Source organism: Phoca vitulina, unplaced genomic scaffold (genome assembly GCF_004348235.1).
Source record: "Phoca vitulina isolate PV1807 unplaced genomic scaffold, GSC_HSeal_1.0 scaffold22, whole genome shotgun sequence".
In the NCBI taxonomy this organism is placed as follows: domain Eukaryota; kingdom Metazoa; phylum Chordata; class Mammalia; order Carnivora; family Phocidae; genus Phoca; species Phoca vitulina.
The window spans coordinates 16,048,541-16,062,071 of NW_022589725.1; the positions used below are offsets into that span (position 1 = coordinate 16,048,541).

At 53.6% G+C, this 13,531-nt stretch overlaps 3 protein-coding genes across 8 annotated transcripts in view; all 3 read left to right on the plus strand.

Annotated features, from left to right (window-relative positions):
* The window catches only part of PTPRA (protein tyrosine phosphatase receptor type A), a 156,031-nt gene extending 151,147 nt beyond the window's left edge, over positions 1-4,884 (plus strand). For 4 of the 6 annotated variants that reach the window (XM_032419988.1, XM_032419989.1, XM_032419990.1 and 1 more), the window contains 2 exons: positions 3,358-3,493; positions 4,246-4,544. In XM_032419988.1, the coding sequence (XP_032275879.1) occupies positions 3,358-3,493; positions 4,246-4,320 (211 nt within the window). In that variant the 3' untranslated portion in view covers positions 4,321-4,544. Of the gene's footprint in view, positions 1-3,357; positions 3,494-4,245 lie in introns of all 6 variants that reach the window. The other 2 variants (XM_032419992.1, XM_032419987.1) reach the window with 1 other exon arrangement.
* A 5,043-nt stretch (positions 4,885-9,927) lies between these two features.
* On the plus strand, positions 9,928-11,661 carry LOC116641742 (progonadoliberin-2). Its single transcript, XM_032419654.1, has 2 exons — positions 9,928-10,620; positions 10,762-11,661. The coding sequence occupies exons 1-2, from the start codon at positions 10,467-10,469 to the stop codon at positions 10,947-10,949; spliced, it is 342 nt and encodes a 113-aa protein (XP_032275545.1). The 5' UTR covers positions 9,928-10,466; the 3' UTR covers positions 10,950-11,661.
* A 318-nt stretch (positions 11,662-11,979) lies between these two features.
* MRPS26 (mitochondrial ribosomal protein S26) overlaps positions 11,980-13,531 on the plus strand; it is a 4,957-nt gene continuing 3,405 nt past the window's right edge. Inside the window, exons 1-3 of the mRNA XM_032419558.1 lie at positions 11,980-12,252; positions 12,351-12,497; positions 12,590-12,713. Coding sequence (XP_032275449.1) covers positions 12,041-12,252; positions 12,351-12,497; positions 12,590-12,713 — 483 coding nt within the window. The 5' untranslated portion in view covers positions 11,980-12,040. The remainder of the gene's footprint in view (positions 12,253-12,350; positions 12,498-12,589; positions 12,714-13,531) is intronic.

Sequence of the window (13,531 nt, forward strand, 5' to 3'; positions counted from 1 at the left end):
CAGCTATGCCCATTTGTGTGTGTATTTGCTGCTCTCATGCTCCAGCAACAGAATTGAGACCAGACGTGGAGCTCTCCGTGCCTCACACTGCTGCTCAGCACACAGGAAGTCAGAGTTGTACGGTTAGAACTGATTTTGTCTCTTCTCAGCAACACCCAGGATATTTCCTGTCTGGCCCTTTACAGAACAGCTTGCCAGCCTTTGTCCTAGATGATTATTTCACATCTCCTCTCAAACCTAGATACCATCAGCACCTCTTCTGTCCTTGTATTTGAGAGAGGACGGTGTTTTCTGTTTGACTAAGAAAGGAGAAGCAATCAGAACTTCCGTGTGCTCCCGGCACATAGCTGCCTGTCTCCCTGCATTGGTGCTGTGGACCCTGCATCCCTCCTGTTCAGTGAATGAGTTGTCTGACCTCTCTCTGAAGCCAGTTGCATTAATCATCTATTGTTGTGTAATAATATTACCACAAACTTAGCATCTTAAAACAACACATTTATCTCACAGTCTGTGTGGTCAGAAATCTGAGCACATCTTAGGTGAGTCCTGCGCTTCAGGGTCTCACAAGACTCCAGTCAAGGTGTTAGCCAGGGCTGTGGTCCCATCTGAGGCTCGAATGGGAAGGATCCATTTCTTTTCTTTCTTTTTTTTTTTTTCTTTTTTTTATTTGAGAAAGCGAGAGAGAGAACACAAGCAGAGGGAGTGGGAGAGGGAGAAGCATACTCCCCACTGAGCAGGGAACCCGATGTGGGGCTCCATCCCAGGACCCTGGGATCACGACCTGAGCTGAAGACAGATGCTTAACCAACTGGGCCACCCAGGCGCCCCAGGAAGGATCCATTTCTAAGCTCACTTGGTTTTTGGTAGCATTCAGTCCCCTGCGGGCTGCTGGGCTGAAGTTCCTTGCCACGTGGACCTTCCCAGTGTGGCTGCCTACCTCTTCTAAGCCAGCAAGAGAGTGTCTCCCTTCGAGACAGGCTTTATGATCCCATGTAGCATAATCACATACGTGTAGTTACATACATCTCATGCCCCTTGCTACTGTCCCGCCCACACTCATGGGGAAGAGATTGCATAAGGGCATGAACACACATCCCGCCCACACTCATGGGGAAGAGATTGCATAAGGGCATGAACACCAAGAGGCAGGGATCTGGGGGGCCATGGTAGGGCCTGTCTGCCACAGCCACCCTCCACTTGGATATCAATTCCATCCCCTTTTGTCTCCTCAGGGACCTGACTCCACTATCCTACATCATCAGGTTTTCCTCTGGATAACTACCATCTTCATGCAAATGGGCTATAATTTCTCCCATCTTAATATTTTAAAAACTCTTACCTCTCATTCCCCTCCAGGTACCCCTCTATTTCTCTGTTTTCCTTAATAGTAAAGTTTCTCAAGAAAGATTTGTCCAGACTAACTCCCCAGTTTCTCTCTTCCCATTCTCTCTTGAGCCCATTCTGGTTAACCTCTCCCCTCCACACTCCATTGCAACTGCCCCTGTGAGGGCTACCTGTGACCTCCACATTGCTGCATCCAGAGATCCTTCTGTCTCCTTACCCTTGACCTTCATCAGTATCCAACACAGTTAACCAGTCGCTTCTCTGTGGAATGCTTTCAACATAGCTTCTCTCCTGGTTTATGTCCTCATTGGCTGATTCCTCTCCATCTGTGGTCCAGGGCCCAGATGGACCTCATTGTTGACTAATAGCCACTCCCCTAGGCAGCCCATCTTGTCTCCTGGCTTTCATACCAACTCCTGTGTCATTATCACCAGTTCACCCTCTCCCTAAACTCCAGATTTATATGTCTAGTTACCTACTCAACATTTCCACTTTGGCATCTTCAGTTTTGGCATTTTCAGGTTCGCATCAGAACTTCTCATCTTCCTTCCTAAGTCTACTACTTGCCCAGCCTTCCCCCAGTCAGTAAGTGGCATTTCAGTCCCCCAGCTCTCTCAGATGAGAAGCCTTGGAGCCATACTGTTCTCCTCCTTATTTCCTCACATATGTAACATGTAATGTTCGACCTTGCTCTACATGGAAAGTAGTTTCAGAATCAAGTATTTCTCACTCCCTCCACCAGGACCCCTCTGTCTGAGCCACCACCTCCTCTTCCCAGGAGTTATACTGGCCTCACGTGTTTCCTTGTCTCAACACAGCAGCCTGAGAGATTCTTCTAAAAACTTCAGTCAGGCCACATCACTTAGCATCCTAACAACAGGGCGCCTGGGTGGCTCGGGCAGTTAAGTGACTGCCTTCGGTTCAGATCGTGATCCCAGGGTCCTGGGATCGAGTCCCACATCGGGCTCCTTGCTCAATGGGGAGGCTGCTTCTCGCTCTGCCTGCTGAGTCTGCTCTGCCTGCTGCTCCCCTTGCTTATGTTCTCTATCTCTCTCTGACAAATAAGTAAATAAAATCTTAAAAAAAAAAAAAAAGAATCCTAACAACAGCTCATAAGGCCCAACTTGATCTGAGGGCTCTTACCCAGGCCAGGCAGGAAGTGTACCAGGGGATTGGCATTCTCCCTGAGGGCTCTGACCTCACCCACCACTCTCCTTTCTTCCTTCGTGTCCTTCCATCCATCAGATTCAGCTACAGAGCTTCCGCACCTAGACATCCTGCCTTGTGCCTGAGATACTCCTCTCCAGACAGCTATTGGGCCTTGCCCTCACCTTCAGGTCTCTGCTCATGTGACACCCTATTAGAGAACCTTCCCTGACCACCCTGCCTAGAACCCCTATTCCTCTTTTTCCTTCCCACACTACATATTTTATTGTCTGGGGGTGTTGTTCCCCACCACAGCCCCTGCCACACAGCAGGCACTCAGTAAGGGTCTGGTGAATCAACTGATGACATTGAACAGGGTGGATAGTGTCAGAGTCAGAGTCTGGATTCCTGGGACTTAGGAAGCAAATGAGAGGCATGGAAAAGAATCAGTGCACACACATACACACACACACAGTGCATAAGGGCAGGGTTTATCAGAAAGGAAAAAGACTAGAATCCCAACATGAGTGAGCAGCAGATCAGGGCAATTCAGGCATATTTGTAGGTAGACAGTGAAGGCTCAGTGAGGTTCTTCATCACTGTCCTGTGGGCGAGCCCCTCAGCAGCCAGAGTGGAACGTACAGAAGGGGCAGCGGGGGTACCCCTTCCTCCCCAGAGCAGTGTGAGCATGGGGCTTATGGGGAGAGAAGCAAATGGGCCCCTGCCCTCACCCCAGCCCAGCATCTCCATTAGATGACAGCCCTTCCCATGAGCCCCAACCTCCACCTCGGCCTTTATGTGCTCATTGACACTGTCTTCGCCTTATCAGCCCAGTGGGCTATAACAGATGTGTCTGCTCTATTACAGCGCGGGGGCAGGACGGACAGGGACCTTCTGTGCCCTAAGCACAGTCCTGGAACGGGTGAAAGCGGAGGGGATTTTGGATGTCTTCCAGACCGTCAAGAGCCTGCGGCTACAGAGGCCACATATGGTCCAGACACTGGTATGCTGCCCACACTACCACCCATCCACAGCCCTTCTCTTTCAGGGCCATCTCAAGGGGGAGGCTCTTCCAGGGGGCCCATCATTCCCCAAGGTACCCCAGATAGAATGAGCCTTGGTGACAGAGCAGAGGGGCACAGCCCTGTCACCAGTAAGAGTGGCCTCTCTGAAGGCTAGAAGGGGGTGCTGGGGTGCCCCACGGGGCTATGCACTTCTCCATGGGTCCTGGGGTAGGAAGACTCAGGAGTGCTGCCTCTTCTGCTCAGGCTCCTGACTGTCTCAGTGACCAGTAACCACTGGGTATGGGGACAAGCATCCAGAAGGGCCCTGGAACCTTGGAGAGCTAGACATGTCTGAGGGGAAAGAAAAATACATTTTAAGAGGTTTGGGAGTTGGTGAGGCTTTGAGAGCCAGGGCACCTGCAGCCTGGCAAGCATGGTGAGATGCGGGCCACGCAGAGTCATCTCCCCGCCTGCTTGGTCCGCCAGCCCAGTGCACTCACATCTGACTGCTGCAGGCCTAGGGCCACATCTTCCTCTCGGGTCCCTCCATCTGGACAAAATTAGCTGTACTCAGCCCAGAAGGGGAATGCTGTCAGAACTCGGGTAGGCAGGGCGGGACTCAAGTACAAGTCCAAAAACATTCACTTCCCCTCAGGTTTCCATTTTTAAAAAAAAAATAGGTCTGTCAGGAACTGCAGGTACCTTGTTGTCTTCAGTAACGCTGGTTTTTTCCCCTCCCTTTGCTCTGCAGGAACAGTATGAGTTCTGCTACAAGGTGGTGCAAGAATATATTGACGCATTCTCAGATTATGCCAACTTCAAGTAAGAGGTGATGAGATCGGTGGACAGGAAAATTGCCTTTAATATTTTGTAATATTCTGTTTTGTTAATATACCCAAAATTGTGTATATATCTTATAACTGTTTTAGAAATTGGTACATAGGCTTCTATTACCTATTAGGTGGAGATTTTATATGTAAATGTGTTAGCACTGATAGTCCTTTTTCCAATGTTTTATTGGGGAATTAAATAGTGTGATGTTTGGATTGATATCGTGAAATCCTCTGCCTGGAAATTGGGCTGTATTATTCTTTGGTTTAGACATCTTTTCCTAAAGAAGGAACACAAAATTAATTCCAGGTAGCTCAGCATCAACTAAGAAAAAAAAGCACAAAGTTCTCAGAGCTCTTGAGGAAGTTGGTTGTCCTGGTGCCCCCTCTCCCCCACCCCTTTCAGGCTGTTGTTCCCTCCCTGCTCTGTAAATAATCCCTCCCCTCCCCAGCCTCCCCCCATCACCGCCACAACCCACTGTGGGGAGTAAAGGGACCAGAGCGGTATCTCTGGCACCACACTAGGGGATTATCAGGTAATAAAAGCTTTGACTCCCTGAGGACGCGTCTCCCTTTGTCTGGGGTGGGGCAGCCAGACCAGGGCTGAGGCTCTCTTAGGCCACTCCCGGCCCTGCTGTTAGTGTTCTGTCTCAACTGGTCTCAGGAGCCACTGTCCTCTCAACTCCTTTCCAACTGGCACAGCCTCTCCAGCTCTCAGCTAGTTGGCAGGACCCACCCTCCGTTGCCAGCACATCTTTGGTGCAGTGATTCCAGCCAGTCTTGCTCCCTGGAAGATGGTCAGCATCCTCACTGTTTCCCTAGCACAGGGGCATGGGAGAGAGAGGAGGCAGCTGGCTAAGGCCAGTACGACTTCCCTGGTGCTTTGCTATAAAATGGTCTGGATTGTGTCTCTCTGTCCAGGATAAGTCTTTATATCCACACTTACTAGATTAAATAGCTTTCGTTTCCTTTTATATCTGTCTACATTTCCAGGACTTTTATGTGAAAGTGCCTCAGATCCAGAGGCCAGGATGGTAGGAGTCTTCAATCCCAACTTGATATCAAGCCTAACATTATACAAAAGTGTCTAGCGTTTGTGTCTTAAATAACGTGAATGTTCATTTGTTTCTCATGTAATGGGGTGCCCAGTCCAGAGACCCAGTGTTCTCCCGTCTTTTGGTCCCAGTGTCCCTTAGAATGTTATTCTTGTCCTCATGGTTGAAGCTGGATCACTGTCTTTTCCCATGGAGAAGCGAAAAGAAAATGGAGAGAAAGCAACTTCATTTTTAAGGACATGAAGCAAAAGCTCTTCTTTACATTTTCACTCCTGATGGCTCAAACCTAGTCATAAGGCTACACTGTGTGACTACAGGAATGCTGGGAAATGTCATCTTTAGTTGGCACAGCTGTCAGTGCAGGGCTGAGAGAGTCTTAAGGCCCATGGGGCCTTTCTCAAGGAGCAGGGGCAGGCCCTGGGCGACTCAGGCCGTCAGGAGTTGAGAAGTGGCACCCCAGCCTGGGCCGTGGAGGCACACTCAGACATCACTGCTGCTCTGCTTGTTGGCGGAGGTGGGACTTGAACTGGACCCAAGGGATGCTGGAAATTTGGATGAGTGAAAGGAGGCAGCGTCACATGGAGCCACATTACAGAAGGCCTCAGAACCCTACAGAAGGTGAACAGATGCAGTGGCTCCAAGATGGGGGCCAAGTTCACCACATAGTCAGGATATCTACAGGAGGCAGGAGCACTGTGACAGACCACCTCTGCAAGTTTCTGAGAAGTGAGTGTGCATCAGAAGTACTTGGTCCTTCTGTAAGAACTAAGGAACTCCAAGCAGCAGTAAACTCAAAACTCAGTGGTTTTCAAAGAAGCATGAGTAAATTAAGCAATCTGAGAAGGATTTCTGATGAGAGGTACCATGTTTGGGAAGGAGACCCTGACTCTTTGCAGACTACCTTTGGTGCCTCTATGACCAAGTCCTGACAGATGGAGGAGGGCAAGCAAGCTACATGGCAAACCGATAGGAGAGCCCATCATGTGCCCTGTGCTGCCTCCCTGCATCCCAGCAGACTGCCTGCCTCCTGTTGCTAGGGCTGGTGTTGAGCAGCTTACACACCAGTGTGTACCAGGGTTCCTACAGAAGGCCTGAGTACCTCTACCTACCCACCAGTGTGGCCTGGCCACTTGCTGCTGAAGTCCATGCTGATTTGCTTGGTGGCTTGGCCAATTTTTTTTTTTTTAAGATTTTATTTATTATTAGAGAGAGAGAGCATGAGCAGGGTGGAGCAGCAGAGGGAGAAGCAGACCCCCCGCTGAGCAGGGAGTCTGCCGTGGGGCTCAGTCCCAGAACCCTGAGATCATGACCTGAGCTGAAGGCAGATGCTTAACCAACTGAGCCACCCAGGCGCCCCTCGGCCAATATATATATATATATATTTTTTTTTTTTTTTTTTTAAGATTTTATTTATTTTTTTGAGAGAGCGAAAGAGCACAAGCAGGGGGAGCAACAGAGGGAAAGGAAGAAGCAGACTGCCTGCCAAGCAGGGAGCCCAGTGCGGGACTGGATCCCAGGATGCTGGGATCATGACCTGAGCCGAAGACAGATGCTTAACCGACTGAGCCACCCAGGTGCCCCTGGGTCAATGTTTTATTTTATTTTTTTTTTTTTAAAGGAAATTTAGATTTCTTTTTTTTTTTTAAAGATTTTATTTATTTATTTGACAGAGAGATAGAGAGAGAGCACAAGTAGGCAGAGAGGCAGAGGGAGAGGGAGAAGCAGACTCTCCACCGAGCAGGGAGCCCGACGCGGGGCTCGATCCCAGGACCCTGGGATCATGACCTGAGCCGAAGGCAGCCGCTTAACCGACTGAGCCACCCAGGTGCCCCCCTGGGTCAATGTTTTAAATATCACCTGGCTGCTAAACAGATGTCTTCAAGCAGGACTTGTATGGTTGCAAGAGACACTAACCCAACAGGAACAAGTCAAGGCTAACGGGAAGTGGATCAAGGCTCATGCTGCACAATTATGTGGGAATAGCAGGGGTGACTGCTTCATCCAGTGCCTACCCCTCAGCTAGTTGGCTGTGCCCCACAGAGTTGGAGCTAGAGCCGGTGAGGATGTCTCAGAAGAGGGAGCGAGGCATCCAGTGCCCACTGTGCTCAGACCTCACTTCATCAAGTCAGCGCACTCCTGGTTGTTCAGTTTCCTTCACACTCCACCACCACCACCACCACCAAATGCACAAGTCTTTCATTTTAATTAAAAAAAAAAAAGGCACTTCCCCCCAGGCCGATAGTCTCCTGACTCACTCTCCCCTCTTCCACCCTTCATCCCCACAGATTTCTTTCTCACCACTCTGTGTCCACTAGTCCCTCCCTTCTGACTTCATCCTCACTCTGTAGCCTCTGCTGTTCCTCTTTCTCCTTCCCCAGAGACCGGGCATTCCTGCGGTCGGTATGTGGCGGACCCTCAGCCCTTCTTCAACCCTGAGCTCCCATCCTGGGCTCCGGGGCGGCATATCCTGCTGCCTGCCAAGTGACTATATGGGGTGACCCACACACACCTGCCTCACACTCCCACCACCCAGAGGTTCACCCGGTCTCTCCAGAGTCTCCCGTCCCTTCCTGCGGCCTTCCAGCATTCTCTGCACCTCTCTCCACCGGCAGTTCCTGTGTTGACTCTTCTCCGTTTTTGTTCCTTACGTGGGAGCACCACAGCTGCCCTGTGCACAGACTCTGGCTCACTCACTGTCATCCTTCACCCAGACCATCTGATCCGGGGTTTGTGCCCCTCTGCTCCAGCAGCACGTGAGCACTCAGCTCTAGGCCTCTGCTTTCCCAGCTGACTACAAGCAGCTCCCAGACGGATAAAGTCCTATCCTCAGGGCCGACCATTAGTTGGAGCTCAGTGGTGAACAAATGGCTTTCTGTGCCCTGCTGAGAGGGATAGGAGGATGAATTTCTGAGTCTGTAATCTGGAAGGGGACAGCAAACGTTCTTGAAAAGCTCCGGATGTTGCCAGAAAGGAACCAGAGCGTCCCCTGGGAAGCTTAGTTCTGGTTTGGATTTTTTAGGAAAAACCACAAATTACAGAAAAAATAAGGGCACCCCATTCCTCTTTTAAAATAAACACAGGGGACTTTGAATAAAACATTCTGTAAACCCAAACCAGAACTAAGCTAGTTTATTGAACTCAGTCATTTTCACTAAACCACAAATGTTTCCCTAAAAATTACTTGGTTAACCAACACATATAGGAACAAAGTGTATTTCCCAAAACAATTTAACTGAATATACAGTCCACACATGGCTTCGGGTCCCTGCTAGAGAGAAGTCATTTTGGAAGTTCCTGTGTGCCTTCATGGCTGGGCAGCTGAAGTGCAGGCACCTGTGGGTGACTGTGGTGCCCGTTAGGCCATCCCCTCCCCCATCTCTGCCACAGGATTTGACGCACCTGCTCTCCTAACAACTGGCCACCCCACGCCAAGCCTGACCCTGGCCCTTGCATTTGCTGTTCAGCCCAAATGAGGAGATTGGCTATTAACCCTGTAAACAGGCCTCTGCCCTCCCCCTGGCCCCCAGGCTAATAGCTGGTGGGAGAAAGCTGAGCTGATGCAGATTGAGAGGTGGGGGCACGTTTTGAGTGTCCTAGATTAGCTGTGCCCAACTCCATGAATAGTCCTGGGTTGAGCACAGGGGAAGGCTTGGAACCTTGAGAGGCAAAACTATTCCTACCCCCTGCTCGTTCATAGGCCCACAGATGCTGCACTGCCCCCTTAGCTGGGCCCCGGCTCATGGGCCTCCCGGGAGGAGAGAAAAACCACCTGGGGATAGGTGTGCCCGACCCAAACCTGCCTGCATCTGGAGTGACCCAGCCCTGGTGCCCAGGTGTGTGGATGAGGACCGCTCCATCAACGCGGTTTACAGTGTGGCAAACAAGCCCTCAGGCCCTCATAGTTTCTCCCAGACTGCTTCACAGGTTGCTGGGCTCCCCACTCAGGCTGCCAACTGTGTGGGACGCAGGGTCCCCAGGCATTGCAGGCCACAGTTTACTTTTTGGGTCAGAGAAGACTGAACGCTTTGTAGGTCAAAGGGCAGGAGCTTGAGGATGCCTCCTGGGAAATGGGAAGAGGATTCTCGAGGGCCTGGCCAGGCTGGAGCAGGAGTCTTATCACTTCAGATCCCTGGGAAGACGGAGAGGGAGCTGTCTGGTGACCCTAGGGCCACTGGCTAAAAATACAAAGGAACACACACTGGTAAGGGAAGGGTGTTGGGTGGCAGGCTGCCCCCCTCCCTCTCTGAGACGTCACGGGAGTGCGTGGACCAGGAACGGGGTGGAGTCAGCTGATCAGTAAATCCCAGAGCTGGCTGGCTGGGGGTCCTACTGTCACCTGGAGGAGCCACCTCAAGGAGCCTCCTCATCCACAGCTATCCCTCGGTGAGTGAAGAGGCTGCTCTCCCCAAGGGCTGGGGCTCCTGGCTGGAAGTCTGTCCTGGGTGTGTGGCATGCTGTTCCTCTTCTCCCTCCCAAGTCCCTGTCCTACCCATGAACCACGTCCCAGGAAAAAAAAGCAAAACAAAACCTTTCCCTTTCTCTCCCCAACGCTGTTCCTCTGCCTGCTGCCTCTAGTATAGGAGGGACAAGGGGTAGAAGCACTTGCCCCTGTCACCACCACACATCCATTCCACATCCCCACCTGCCATGGAAGAGAGATGGCAAACCACAGAGAACAGAGGCAGCGGGCCATGCACCAGGTGCCCCAAATGCCCTTACATTGCTGCTACTCTTGGGAGAGCTCCCCTTACCCAGGTCTCTGTTCCTCTTTCCAACCTTCTCCCACTTCTGGAATCCCTGGAGGGATAGGCCTGATGGACTGAGGAGGGTCCTCAGCTGGCAAGGCTGGGATCCTCTGCACCCCAGGGGGCTCTGGGGAAGGCTAGCTGCCAGGAGCCTTTGGGGTGCAGAGATCCCTACAGTCCTGGGATGAGGAGCAGTGGCAGAAAAGGGAAGGGCCTTAGGAAACAGTAAAGCTGCCGCTGAAGTGCCAGTTGTCCGAGGGGGCCCTGAAAGAAAAGGAAGGAGGTATGGATGGAAGTGTCTCGTCTTGAGTGCTGTCCACTCTCCATGGGAGCAGCCCTGCCATGGCCAGCTGCAGGCTAGGCTTTCTGCTGCTGCTGCTGCTGACCGTCCACCTTGGATCCTCGAAGGCTCAGCACTGGTCCCATGGCTGGTACCCTGGAGGAAAACGAGCATCCAGCTCAGCCCAGCACCCCCAGCACGCCCCAAGGCTCCTAGGTGGGTTAAGGGTCTCCCCAGCCTAAGTGGGAGGAAGAAGGCACTGGCTGGGGATCCTTCACCTCCTGCGAGCCTGGAGTGTGAGTAGTGGGCAGGCCGCAGCCTCAGCTCCTTCCTGAGGAAGGGTCCTGGGTACCCCAGCAAGCAGCCCAGACCAGACTGCCCATGACCTCCCAAGCGATGCCCTGGCTCCCCCCAAGAACAATGTGCTCTGGGAGGGCAGAACCACAGGCTGGTGGCCTCTCTGCCGGAAGCAGCACCTGGTGCAGACACTGCTGGTAAGTAGAGGGAGAGGCCCGGCCTTGGCCAGCAGGGGCCATTGGGACTAAGGACTTGGGCGCTGTGTGGACAGAAGAGGGGGGTAATGAGAGAACACGGAGACCCCCCCCTGCCAAGGCACGCCCAGGCACACACACGATGCTATCTGCTATCCTTCCTATTTCCCAGAATTGTAGACAATTTATGATAAGATACTTAAGTTAAAGTAAAAGATTAGAAGTCACTAGTGGAGTGGAGATAGTTGTACTGAAAACCTCCATAAATAAGACTGACTGTAGTGGGGTCCTCCAGGCTTCTTTCTTGTCAAGAGAAGCCAGTGTGTCTGGAGGTGGGCAGGCCCTCAGTGGAAAGAGGTGAGGGGTACACCAAGAACCAGGTGGTCACTGACATGCACTAGGAATGACAGTCATTGCAGAAGATCGGTGTGCAGAGATGGATTATTACTATTTTGCAAATTTAAAGTGCACCGGAGAGTGGTAACTGAAGAAGTTGTAAATTCCTGTAAGGCAAAAACTTACCACCTAATTAAATCGGTGTGAGCTCAGGTTTTTACAAACCAGGTGTGTTAAGGGTGGAGCACACCCAGGGAGCTACAGAGCCCCCAGCTGGGTCTTCTAGCTGGCAAGGGGCGTCCGCCTGGCGGCAGCATCCTCCACCACAAAACCAGGTCAGGAGGGGTGGGGGCGGACAAGGTCGCAGCCGGGCGGCCAGGTGACAAGGGCGTCCGCTGGAATGACCACCCCCTCCCCCCCGCAGACCGGACGTAGAGCGCCGCGCCCTGTCGCCCTCCAATAAAGATGTGAAGTCCCTGACGCTGCTGCCTCGAGTTCTCTCCTCTGTTCCTTCCTCGCCCACCCTCACTAAGACCCTATCCCGCGTGGAGGTTGGAGGGACGTGGGCCCGGCCCGCGGGCGGGAGGGACACGGGGGGGGTGGGGCGGGGAGGGGCCGATCCCGCTGGGAGGGAGCAGCCAGAGCCAGTGGGCCGGGGGCGGACGCAGAAGTGTGCACGCGAGCGACCCCCGAGCGGCCTCCAGGGGGTAGGAGGCGGGGCCCGCGGACTACGCGTCCCGTGGTGCCCCGCGGTCGCTTCCGGGTCCCGCGATGCCCTGCGGCCCGCCGGACGCTGAGCGGCCTGGGCCATGCTGAACGCGCTGAGAGTCCTGGGCCGGGGGTCCCTGTGGGGGCCTCCGGCTCCGCTGCTGCTGCCCGTGCGCGGCCGCAAGACCCGCCACGACCCTCCGGCCAAGTCCAAGGTCGGGCGCGTGGCGACCCCGCCCGCGGTGGATCCTGTAGAATTCTTCTTGCTGACGGAGCGTTACCGGCAGTACCGCCAGACGGTGCGCGCCCTCAGGTGTGTGTCACAAGGGGGAGGTGGCCGTCGGCGCCGTGGGCGGTGTATCGGAGCGGGCGGGCGTAGAGGGTGCCGACTTTGGGCGCGTCTCCGCCCAGGCTGGAGTTCGTGTCCGAGGTGCGGAAGAAGGTGCACGAGGCCCGGGCCGGGGTCCTGGCAGAGCGCAAGGCGCTGCAAGATGCCACCGAGCACCGCGACCTGATGGCCTGGAACCAGGCGGAGAACCAGCGGCTGCACGAGCTGCGGTGAGTGGGCCGGGAGGCGGGGCGGGCCGCTGGCTGGCGCCGGGGAGACCCAGCCGCGCTCAGGGTCAGCCTCTTGCCCCACCCCACCCCAGGTTAGCCAGGCTGCGGCAGGAGGCGCGGGAGCTGGAGCAGCGGCAGGCGGAGGAGAAAGCCCGGCGGGCCCGAGAGGCGGAGGCCTGGACGCAGCTCAAGGAGCAGGAAGTGCTGCAGCTGCAGGTGAGCCGCGTCTCCGCGGGCGGGGTTGGAGGCCGGGAACTCCGCCTGGGCGCGGCGCAGTGGGGCACCCCCTACGTGCACTGAGCGAGCGAGCAGCCTTGAGTCTTGAGAGTTAGGTAAGGATTTGGGAGAGGAGTGCAAGGAGAGTGGCTGGCAGGCGCAGAGACCCAGAGGTGAGAGTTGTTAGAAAAAGTATTCCAGGAGCTAGGTGGTGGTAAACCCACATCTGTGGGAGGGACTCCCGTTTCCACAAGGAGTTCGGATTTTGCTTTGCGGGTGATAAAGTCATTGAAGTGTTAATATTCTGGGCTAGGATGGCAGGTGTGAGACAGTAAAAGCAGAGAGACCAGTTAGGAGTGATCCAGCAAGAATGGATGAGGTCTGAATTAAAGTAATAGAGGGAGGGACGCCTGGGTGGCTCAGTGGCGTATGAGCGTCTGCCTTCGGCTCCGGTCATGATCCCAGGGTCCTGGGATTGAGTCCCCCATCCAGCTCCTTGCTGAGGGAGGAGCCTGCTTCTCCCTCTGCTTCCCCTGCTTGTGGTGTCTCTTTCCCTCCCTCCTTCCCTCCATCCCTCTCCCTCTCTCTCTGACAAATAAATTAAAAAAAATTTTTTTTAAGATTTTATTTTTTTTGACAGAGAGAGACACAGCGAGAGAGGGAACACAAGCAGGAGGAATGGCAGAGGGAGAAGCAGGCTTCCCATGGATCAGGGAGCCCCATGTGGGGCTCGATCCCAAGACCCTGGGATCATGACCTGAGCCGAAGGCAGACGCTTGACGACTGAGCCACCCAGGCATCCCTAATAAAAACTTTTT

Bases quoted from the DNA above. Each gene is read 5' to 3' on its own strand.
- LOC116641742 (XM_032419654.1), top strand. From the start codon at position 10,467: ATGGCCAGCTGCAGGCTAGGCTTTCTGCTGCTGCTGCTGCTGACCGTC. The intron at 10,621-10,761 runs GTGGGTTAAGGG...TGGGTACCCCAG, and splicing joins GCACGCCCCAAGGCTCCTAG to CAAGCAGCCCAGACCAGACT.